Source organism: Pteropus vampyrus, unplaced genomic scaffold (assembly GCF_000151845.1).
Source record: "Pteropus vampyrus isolate Shadow unplaced genomic scaffold, Pvam_2.0 Scaffold8, whole genome shotgun sequence".
Lineage (NCBI taxonomy): Eukaryota > Metazoa > Chordata > Mammalia > Chiroptera > Pteropodidae > Pteropus > Pteropus vampyrus.
Window position 1 is genome coordinate 16,448,187 of NW_011888789.1, and position 12,059 is coordinate 16,460,245.

Consider the following 12,059-nt stretch of genomic DNA (forward strand, 5'->3'; position numbering starts at 1 on the left):
TAGACTAGGTGGACAGTGTCTTGTGTATTCCAAGAAACAAAATGGGGTGTCATCCCGCTGAGAGGGATCATCCAGTTTGCTTTATCGAGTCTGAACAGGCTGGGCTGCCACTGTTGTTTATGCTCTTGACATACAGTGGCCCCTGTGTTCTGGCTCCTATTTTTATTGAGGCTGTAAAAACATTACAAAAACCCCAACAATGAACACTCTGCTGAGAATGTGAGGTCATAGTAATGTGACTTCACAGGGAGCCAGGACCTAGGAATGCCTGGAGGAATAGCAATCGCTGGAGTTGTGGGGTGCAGGATACTGGGGAGGGGCTTCGAAGAGGAAGTATGGCCCAGACGCCCCCTGAGCTCTGTGATGAGCCTGTCTTGGTGTCTGTCTGACTGCTGGTGAGTTTGTAGTGCCATCATATTGCAGACTTTCTGATTTAAAAGTAATCTCTGCTCTTGTTCCAGTTATCTCATAAATCATGAAATGGGACAGAATGAAACCAGGTATTTAGCCTCACTTATTCCTAATTTTCTTTTTTACTGAAGGTTTTTTTTTTTTTTTTCCAAGAAGATCCAGAGAAGTCTGATGCATACAGATTTTAATACTACATCAGGTGAATGTGAAGAAAATGAGAAATAGACTGAGCTGGGCAAGACAGTAGAAAGAGGAGGCAAACATGAGGAATGGGAAACATGAGAAATAGAAATGATTTTGGCCACCGTGTTTTTAAAAATATGTGCTCATTAGAATAAGTCTGTATTTGAACAAAATCTTTGCAGTACTATATATGTGGTATAATCACATTGTTTGCCTGGAGTGGTTAAATATATGCCATGAATTTGCCCTGAGATGTGAACAATAAGTAGTAGTTTTAATTGAGAAGAAAACCTTTTCTTTGACATTTTGTTTGACACGATAAAGAGAACACAACTCCAGGAATTTTTTAATTTATAAAAATTACTTTATTTTAACTAAAATAGTTCTTAGAGTATATAATTTACATTTCTACCACTTATGTGGGAAAACACAAAGTTAAGTTGGCTTTAAAAAATTTTCTTCTATGTCTTTAGTTATTATAGGTATGCCACATACATAATTAAATATTCAGTTTTCTGTTAAGATAAAATTCACAAAACTGACCACTAATGTGAACTCTATATAGGAAGGTTTGTGATGAAAAATTATTTAAATGTGTTTGCATGAAGATCTCATCATGATGAAACAATTTATTGTAATTTGTGGGCATTTCTGCTGGAAAATTGTTTAATGTAACCGATTGTTTAAGGAGGGTTACCAAACATCTTGGTTTGCCTGGATCAGTTCCAGTTTGTCTGCTGTCCTAGCATTGACTGTGCTTTAGCATTTGACTTTGATTAAAAAAAAAAAAAGAAGAAGAAGTAGTGTTATCATTAATAGTTGCAGTAAAATAAGCCGGCATGGGTTTGGTAAACTTTCACCTTATATTTCCAGCTTCTCTGTAGTCTCATCTGTAAGGTGTGAGTTGACATGTGTATTGAATAGAAGGTTCACATAACTGAGTCTGTTTCCTCCCTTATAGCCCACTTTCAGGGACAGCATGTGGAATACATGCTGATAAAGTGAGCTTGCAGAGGAGGTGCTTCAAGTCTGGCAGTAGCTGGGGAATTCCAGGACTCCGCAGCCCCTGGGAGCTACTTGGTGTAGCAGCTGCTTGTGCAGTAGCCCAGCTGCATCTGAGCGAAAGTGAAGCTGCCCCACTACCACTTAGTTGGTGGATCAGTGGGAAATGAGAAATTGTAATTTAGGTAGAATATGTGACAAAATAGAGATCGAGCAGTCTTGCTTATAAATGTATTCATTTTTGCTAAAATAATTTTTGTCATTTGTTACATGATGTAAGTTTACAACTATTTTTTTCTGTTGGTAATGCTTTTTGTACTTATAACAATTATAGGTATATATTTAATGATTTTATCATCCCTGTTTCCTCTTCAGAGTGTCCTACTTTAGGCAATAAATGGTTACCTTATAGTCCAGGCCAACTTAAAGAACTGTGGGCTAGAGCAAGGACATGCACACTAGGCCTTTCAGCCCCATTCAGCCTTGTCCAGAATGGACTTTACATTTTTAAAGAACAACAACAACAACAACAACAACAACAAAAAACAGCAGAAACAGAAAAGCGTGTATGACAGGGACCTTATGTGACCCGCAAGTCTGAAATATTTACTATCCGGTCCATAACGGAAAAACTCTGACTGCGTCTAATATAGGGACTGATAAGTATGGTAAGGCTAAAGGCTACTTAAGCACCATAGTTTATCATGAACATAGCTTTGTTTTGCTACCAAGTTAAAATGAAGATTTGGACATTATTGTGTTCTCATTGGTTTTAGTGTTATTAATGCATGATGTAGCATTCTATGGCCAGTCACATATTATAGTTTGTGACCCCTTTCTAGGGCAGAGGTTTCACAGTGTGTGGTCTTTGGGCCTTCCCAAGACCCTTTCAGAGTAAATTTGTGATGTCAATTTTATATTTTATGATAACAGTACATTATTATTTTTCTGTTTCACTGTGTTGATATTTGCACTGATGGTACATAGCAATGATGGGGGCCTTAGCACAAATCTAGGGAGTGGCACCAAACTGTTCTAGTTGTTGTTGTATTCTTCACTGCCATGCACTCAAAAACAAAGGCAAATTTCACCCCAAAAATGTTTTTAATAAAGCAGTACAAATTAATTACATTTCAACCCTGAGTACGACAAGCCTTTTTAATTGCTCATGTGATGAAATGGAAAATACTCACAAACCACTTCTGCTCCTAATGGTTGTCTCTAGGAAAAGCACTAGTATGTAATTCGAGTTGTGAGCTATGAACTAGTTGCTTTTTCATGGAATATCCTTTTTCCTTCAAAGTATGACTGAAAAACTGTGGTTACTGGCAGATATTTTCTCAGAAGTTAATAGACTGAGCCTATTTAAGGAAAATAATTGATAATTTTTGTTGTCAATGATAAAATATGAGCTTTCAATCAAAAATTAGAATTTTAGAAAACTTATATCTGCACCAAAAGTTTGACAGCCTCCCAATATTTAAACTTTCCTGAAGATACTTGTGGTGGGTGACATTAATGAATGAGGTATTTTAAAATATTGTATAATGAAATGTGTCAACAGATATTTTTCAGATGATCATCACATGTTGCAGAATCATGCCTAGGTAAAAGATCCATTCGAAGTGTAAGACAGATTATAATATGAGAACAAAAAGTTCATTGATAAAATTTTAGATTCTGTATTCCAAGTAACCTTAAGAAACTACCACTCATCTTATTTTGGTGTTATATCAAAAAAGAATATCTAAATTTTAAGTGAAAAGATTGTTAAAATACTCCTTATGCGTCTAACTAATTATCTGTGTGAGGCTGGGTTTTCTTAACATATTTCAACTAAAACCAAACGTTGTAACAGATTTGAGACTCCAGCTGTCTTCCAGTAAGCCAACCATTAAAGAGATTTATTAAAAATGTAGATCACAGTCATTTGTCTCACTAAACTTTATGTTGTTTTGGAAAATATAGTTATTAATAAAAATGTATTTTTATATTAATGAAAATGGATTTATTTTAAATGAATTAATATATGAAAATTTTCTGTTTTAATGACTAATACAGTGAGTATCAGTAGATGTAACACACATGAACGAAGGTCTTCAGAGTCCTCCATACTTTTAAAAATGTAAAGGTCCTAAGACCAAAAGGTTCATCCAAGGTTTAAGCAATCACTTCTTTAGTGTGTTGAAATATAGTATCTGAAAATATTTTTATGAATAATTAAGCCTAAAACGATCTCATTTAAAATATTTTTTTCCATTTAGTTCTACAATATCATGAAAATTTTATCAGCTATACTCCTTTTTGCCACACAAGAAAAAATCTTTTCTTTTTTTCCCTTTCTTTGTTAATTCTCACAGCAATGCTGGAGTGAAAACAGCACTGCTAGATGCTCGTTCTGACATGGGGAGCACTGAAATTCTGGAAAAGGAGACCTCTGAAAATCTCAGTAATGGTACCAGCAGCAACGTAGAAGCAGCCAAAAGGTTGGCCAAACGCCTTTATCAACTAGACAGATTCAAGAGATCGGATGTCGCAAAGCACCTAGGCAAGAAGTACGTTTTGTCTCGAGGCTGGTGTCTGGGTGTATTTGAGTGTTCGTGTGTGTGTGTGTGTGTGTGTGTGTGTGTGTGTGTGTGTGTGTGTTTGTGTGTGTGTGTGTGTGTGTGTTTTAATAGCTTCAATTTTAATAACCAAGTCTATTCTGTTTTCTTACAGCAATGAATTTAGCAAACTAGTTGCACAAGAATATCTGAAGTTTTTTGATTTTACAGGGATGACGCTAGATCAGTCTCTCAGGTATGATTAAACATCACTTTTATTCTGTGCCTCCATATAATTCTGAGAAGAGAACATAATGTGCTGAAGTTAAAATCTGATTTTTGTTTTTTTTAAGCCCACACTTATTTTGTGAATTTAGCTGAGATTATACCATAAATATTAAACGTAGAAAGAGAAAAATACATTGTTTTTATGAAATCACACATGAACTCATATTCTGCATCTAGTAAATGACATAGTAAAGAATGGTGGCAACATAAGTCTTGAGGAGAAATGGAATCTTTGGGAATTTGGTTTCAAATGATCAACTCTTAAAAAAGACAGTTTACAGACTATAGAATTAAGATATTTTTCCTAAGCATTTGTTTACAATACCAATAACTTTTTAAGAGAGTACTTTGGAATAATCTCATGAATGGAAACAAATATCACTGTGATGATCAGAAAGTATCTGTAAAAATGTTTCAGACAGTAGCACTTTTGCTGATCTATTCAAATGAAGGTGTCTTAAACTGATCCTCACTTTTCACACTATATTGTACTGTAAATCTCTAAGAGCAGCTGAAGATAAAACCCAGTCAGCATTTAATCTTACAAACTTAATAACGTGTCAGATCCTGGAGGAATTCTGAGATCATCTTGGATAATCCTCTAGTTTTACAAATCAAGAAACTGAGGCCTGGTGGTCAAGTGAGAATGTTTGAATTATAATGCACACAATAACTTATTTGGTGGCTTTTGCATGAATCAAGGGTACCCAGGTTTTCCAAAGAAAACGGGTAAGAGTAGAAGAAAGATCTATATTTTTGCTCTGATATGTTTTATGAAAAAAAGTTAGGAAAATTAAGCAATATAATTTAGATTAGCAAACTGTAAATAAGGAAAATAGCAACATTTTCATCTTAGGAATAAGGTTTATGTATGTTGCTTTTAATAATAAGATTTATTAGAACATTTTAAATGATTTTTTCCTTCCCATCTCATGTTTAGGGAAATGCATATACTTTGTCAAATAAGGGACATATGGACTTATGTTTGATTCATAGTACTCTGATTTAGATTGGTATGTGTTTCCGGGAGTATTTTCTATTCAAAGAAGTTGTATATGTAAATTAACTTCCTATTATGGAATAAATTAAGATTTTATCTCCCAATTTCCTCCTCATTTAACAAGTTAATAATATAATGTGGTAATAATAGCCAAAATAAAATATACAGAAATTTACTGCACACAAGACAATATAATTGTAGTTTTAACAGTGATATAACAAAATGACAAAAAAAGAAAACCTGTGGTTTATGTAGAGTTTTAAAGCATAGCCCATGTGATTATACATTCGGTTTGAAAGGTTCTTTGGTTTTTATCTGATCTTTCAAAATGACTACTTGACACTTAGTCATATGGGGAAATTACCTACCTTCTCGACGCTTTTCTTCCTGTATTGGCCACTTTTATAGAATTTAAATGTCAATATAAATTTATACTGAATGGCCATCTAGTAAGTGATTTTTAAAAAATAACTGTAGAGTAATTAATTTATTTTGTATAATTAATTTGTATAATTAATTTCTTATGTTTATGTCAATTATCTTTAATTGTCAAACATAAAGAATATGTAACATTTTCCCTTTTAATTCTTTTTTAGGTATTTCTTTAAAGCATTTTCTCTTGTGGGAGAAACTCAAGAACGAGAGAGAGTTTTAATACACTTCTCCAATAGGTATTTTTATTGTAACCCAGATACCATTGCTTCACAAGGTAATCTGATAGAAATGCTAGAATTTCTTTTTATAATAAGGGTTACTTTCATTATGAAAGTTATATTTTATTGTGGAAAATATGAGAAATTATACAGAAGAAAATGAAAATCATCTAGATATCTGTAATTACTTAGAGATAACTATTATTAACAGTTTGATTTACTTCTTTCTGGCTTATTTACACAATATCTAATGTCAAATTGGAATCCTTGAGAGTTGTTTCCTACCGCACTTCCCTTTCATTGTATTTTCTCATGTCATCAAATATTCTTTAAAAAGCATGATATTTGATGACTGCATGCTATTCTTTACTTTTCTTTCAGTTATTATTACTTTATTTTCCAGTTCACACTTTGTCACTCTGAGATTTTACCTGCAAAGTTAAACACATTTTCTTGTTACTTCTTCCCTTACATCTGATCTCTAAACTTCTTGATAAAGTACATGTGTGTTCAGTTTTGTGTTCAGCTTTGGGAACATTTTACAAACCTCACTAGAGTTCATGGCGTGCCTCTGGTGCTTTTGTTTGATCTTTACTAAAACAACATTGATCACTGACTTTGATTTATGATTTCAATGAACTATGAATTTGTTTATTGTACTATTTGTAAAAAGTAACTTTAAACTATGTAATTGTTGATGTACCCAGTAAAGAGTGGTCTTTCCTCATTTCAGTTCCTACAATAAAGCAGTTTTTAGGGTTTGGAGTCAAGCGCGTTCACTATAATTGGGGAATCTTTCATAAATTATCACTGAGATTAGATGTATTAGAAATAGTAAATATCTCTTAGCTTTAGTATTACCAATTAATTAAGATAAGTGTACTTGATATTGACCGAAGTGATTGTTATTCCTATCTGTAAAATGAGAACTTGTCTTTATTCCTTTCTTTGACTTTATTTAGACCAGTTATTCACTGTATCACTGTCAGCATTGACTACAGAATGAAAGGGATAGAAGAGGGTTGTTTTGTTAGGACTTTCTTCAAATGGAAGAAGATGTTGACATTTCCTTTCCTTTTTTTTTTTTTTTTTTTAGATGTGGCAACCATTGGTTGACCTCACAGATTGCAAGGGCCTTATCAGTTTACAATCCCTTATTTTCTATTTTTTATGCCTACAGCACCTGGTCTTCCTAGATGGTCTCCCATCCAAGTACTAACCAGGCCCAACCCTGCTTAGTTTCTGAGATCAGACGGGATCGGGCTTGTTCAGGGTGGCATGACTGTAGACTAAGATGTTGACATTTCTGAGTGAAACAATGAATATCTATTTGTGTGCTCAACTGGCCGTTGATAAAGATATTTGAGAGTTGGCTCCTGAGTTTTACAAATACTTTAAGCAGTTTCTTTTAAATGGATTTAGAATTTGTGATAATAAACTAAAACTAGAATAAATATACTTTTAGGCATTCAATAGCATCTACTTAGAGATATTAATAGAGATCTCTAACATCTCTATTAGAGATCACCTACTATACCCAAAGGTATACTTTCAAAAAATAAGCTCTTTAATTTATGAAGTCAGTAATTAGACAGGCACCCTCTACATTTAACATAAATTAATAAGATTTTTCTGAGTCTGCAACTGCTAATTTTTTTTTTTTTTTTTACTAAGATTAAGATTGCAGGGTGAGAACAGGGAGAGGAACCAGTTCTAAGATTTAGAAATGAGAGGCTTAAACGCTCTGTGCGTTTTCTTTTTTTTTTCTTTTGTTTTAAAGAAGAGAGAGTGATGTATCCATATAAATGTGAAATGATCCTTCTGGTTTGGGCAGTTTTTTCCCCTGAATATTTAATGCTTTAATCTTCACAGATTATTTTAATATTTCACTTTTGTCTGATACATTGTATTTTGGACCATTCAAATTAAACATTTCCTTTAAAGAATGGCAAGAAAGAGGATAACTATTCCTGCCTGTATATTTCTAGCCAGAGAACTAACACCCAAACAGTAAATAGTGGAAAATGAAAATCTTGGTGTTAACTTATTCTCTAAATCAGTTTCCTCCCAGAAAGTAAAAAAAGTAACAGTATTTATTTTTATTTCCATATCTTGCATTAAAGAATATTGAGAACATATAAATAATAAGATCAAAATTATAATCTTACTATCTAGAGATGATAATCTCTTAATATTATTATCTATTCTCATTGCTGTATTTCTATTTAAATGGAATCATACTGCATATAATGTGTTTTTCATATAATAGTTTATTGTAAAATACCTTTCCATTTCAACATGTATACTTGGACAACATTTTTAATGACTTAAAACATAACAGAATTGTTTAACGCCTTAAAACATAACAGTATTTACTTGTTCCCTATTATAAGCAGTGTTTCTTTAGATAATCTTTTATTTTCTCTAGACTCATATTTCCTTAGTGTAAAGCCTTCAATTAGATTTACTGCATCAAAGGACATTGGTTCAAAACTTAAGATATCAAATTGTCCTATCAAATTGTCCCTAAGAGATAGGAATAATTTACTTTATCCAGTACAGTCCAACTCTGTGCACTGAGTTTTTTTAAATAGTTTATTCTTATCTATTTTCTGTCTTGCCAAACTAATACGATTAATTGTGCCTAGCGACAGTATTGTGTTTTTATAGGTTCTTAATGTATGCTATTTTAATTATAAGGAGTTCAACAGGAAATAGTGAGTTAATGCTTCTGTCCTTGTCTCTTTCCTTAGATGGAGTCCATTGCCTCACCTGTGCAATGATGCTTCTTAACACTGATCTCCATGGCCATGTAAGTGTAGGTGTGTGAACTGTTTTACCGAAATACAAACTATCTTGGGCTTATCTTTGCTTTTGTGTTCATTCACATTTGTTCTCTGTCTCCCTTTTTCCCATTCTCTACGTGGCAGGTAGGTAAACATAAATCCTTGGAAAAAGAACTTATGTCATATGCTAGCATAGAGCATAATTTTAAGTGAACACCATATTGTCAGCGCGTCTAAAGTTGTTTCATTTGTAACGTGTGTTCTGTATCTTCTTTCTCCACTGGGTGGCAGAGACAGAGCTTTTACTTTTTTACTTTTTGTTTTTTGTTGTTTGTTTTTTGGTTCATTATTAGGGTTAATGTTTTATGATGGGAAGAGAGGATATAAGTTAGATTTGAAAATGTTGACTTTGTTTTCATTAAACACAGTAGTACCTATTAGGAAATCAGCCTTTTTTACACTCCTCAGCTCACCTGGTTTTTTGCTAGTTGAATTATCAAAATAATCTAATTACCTTCTAATCCTCTATCTAAAATATAGGATGAACTTCTTAATTCTATAATTATTTATATAAACTTTCACCTTTCATAGGCATGTAATTTTAGCATTTACTTAAATTGTTCATATTAGAGAAAATGCGAACATTTTCATTACATATATATCAATATATACTTAGCCTAAAAATCATTTCGTAGTTCCACTTTCATTTATTTTGAAGAGAAAATCAAGTTTCTTGTAATTAAAGAGTCTTAATCATCCCTTGATTTGCTATATAATTTATTTTACCCTTTAAAAAATTAAAGAAAGTAAAACTGAAATATTAGTCCAAATTTGTTCTATTCCAAAAGGCCACATGATTCCCTTATTTGAAACTATGGTGCTCCTCTTTAAGAAAGGCAGAATGGATGGGGCCATTAAGATCTACTGAGAGGGGATAAGGGTTCTACCATCAGAAAAGTAAAGAGATATAGTAATAGAATCATAGTAATAGAATCCAAAATCTACCGATCCTAACTAGGAAGTTCCTTTTGCAATTTGTAAGAGGTGAATTTAGAATAGTTTAGTGACTGGGAGACATCTGTAACATGTGTCCGGAGGTTATATAGACTAAAAATGTAGATACTTTTAGAGGACATTCTTGGGTAACGGCTGTAATTCGTCTTGTGGAAATGAAAGTACTGGGATTCCCACAATATGAGCCTTAAAGTCAATATCAGAATCTCATATTCATCCAGCTTGCCATGGGGATGACCAATCAGTGGACGGTCCTAATCTCTGTTTTCCTGTTACCAGTGAAGAAGTTTTCACTGCTTTTTTTTCTGCCTGCCCTGTGATAACAGTTGCAACTCTGTCCCCTTCTTTTTCTCTCATTCAGTTTCTCAACCTAACTTTCAGCTGAAGGTGACACTTTTGAATATGCTTGTCCACATAACATTGATCCAAGCCCAAGGTTCCCAGAACAAGGAAACTTCACATCAGATATTTTGACGTTTCATCCGCATATGAATATTGTGCATTTAGTGTCTGTTAACTGAGAAAATGTCTAATAAAGAAAAAACGGAATTCAGTAACAGGTCAATTCTTATTTAAAGGTTGAAGATCTTTTAGAACTTCTATGGAAGTTGCTAGATTTGAGGGGATATGTTTCTATTAAAAACTGCATAGCTTTTTAAAAAGCTAATATTGATTGAATAATACTCTCAAATAAACATGTACCTCGGTAATCACAGTGATTTGAAACATCGCAGTAAATAAAGATGTGAGGTTTCTTATTTATTCCGATAACTCAGGTGCTTGCTGTTCAAACAAGCCGTGGGTACTCATTGTCTATAGTCCCCAGGTTCAGAACTACAGATACTGGATTTGCTCTGGTTGTGTCTTCGGACTACTTTTGAGGAGTTGAAAGGAGATTAGTGACACGTCACACTTATTTTTGGTAACTAGACCATGAGACAGTTTGTTAAAATGAACATTTTAATATTATCTTGAGTTATGCCAATCACACATAGTTAACAATTGGCTATAGTGGCAGAATTACATGTAAGTTGAAGAAAATGATAAATATAAGTAAATCACTCTATATCATCTTCAAAATTATGTTTCTGGTGATTATTCTCAGCTTTGTCTTTATAAATGTGTGCTGTATACTTAAGATAGTCTGTTTAAGTTTTGTTTATTAGAGTTTTTTATCCTTATGTGTAATGAGTGCTGTTACAAGTCCTGAATGTGTAGTAGTGATCAGAAGAACTAACCATATTGAAATGTGTTTTTCTTACCTTCCTCCTCTGGATTCATTTAAAAAATAAATTTTCCTTCTAGGTGGTAAGTTTTCTTTCATGATTCTGGATGTAGCTTCTCTTGCATCATGATTGCCTGATTTATTATAGTGTCTGTTTGACTTACTAGCATGGCCCCTATGAAAGTAAATCATTCAGAATATAAAGTAAGTTATTTCTAACTTCTGTTCCTTTTCACCTTCTCCCTATGTTGTACTGCCTAGGCTATCACCTCTCATTACTTACTCCAATGCCGGAATAACTCTCTTGGGGAATGAACTAATAAACCATTTTTCCTTTTCTTTCTTACCATCATGTCATGATAGCAATACAACAGCATGGCCTTTCTAAGACGTGCTCGTGCTTTCAGTGTGGGAGGCATAACTTGGGAGATTAACTTCTTTTGGCTGTTCTTTGTGAATCTTTCATGTGGGTTTCATTTACTCAAAAGAATGATGCATTGAAAATGCATTGATATGGGGCCTTTGCTCTTCTTGCTAATTCTCTTACTAATAAAATGTTAGAATGTATACTAATATAATGAATCTAATAACATTACATGTTGAATGCCTTTATATCTTTCTTTTTCTAATTTATTCCCTCATTCAACAAACACTTGGAGTGTATCTACTCCATTCCAAGTTCTGTGCCATTTGGGTAAAGAACAGAAATAAAAGAGGCACTCATGGAAGTCAAATCTCTCTTCTTGTAGTGTTGACTAGGCCGACCTCCATTTATTAGGTTTAACTGAAGAAATGTTGACAGGTGATGTCAGTGGAAAGATATTTTAATTACACATTGGATTATAGTTAAATCTCACTAAGTAGGCTAGGAAAAAAACAATCTGAAGTATATACAGTATTTGGGGGAAAATTAATATGTTATCATTATTTCATTGGAGCTAAGAATGACAATTC

The 12,059-nt window shown here is 33.3% G+C and overlaps 1 protein-coding gene and 1 non-coding gene across 3 annotated transcripts in view; one reads left to right on the plus strand and one right to left on the minus strand.

Annotated features, from left to right (window-relative positions):
* Positions 1-12,059, plus strand: part of PSD3 (pleckstrin and Sec7 domain containing 3) — a 407,146-nt gene that overhangs the window by 174,316 nt on the left and 220,771 nt on the right. For both annotated transcript variants that reach the window (XM_011373110.2, XM_011373102.2), the window contains exons 5-8: positions 3,957-4,151; positions 4,315-4,395; positions 6,024-6,136; positions 8,834-8,892. In XM_011373110.2, coding sequence (XP_011371412.1) covers positions 3,957-4,151; positions 4,315-4,395; positions 6,024-6,136; positions 8,834-8,892 — 448 coding nt within the window. The remainder of the gene's footprint in view (positions 1-3,956; positions 4,152-4,314; positions 4,396-6,023; positions 6,137-8,833; positions 8,893-12,059) is intronic.
* On the minus strand, positions 7,252-7,370 carry LOC111729245. The gene has a single exon (XR_002776149.1). It is a non-coding gene; the product is annotated as a 5S ribosomal RNA (ribosomal RNA).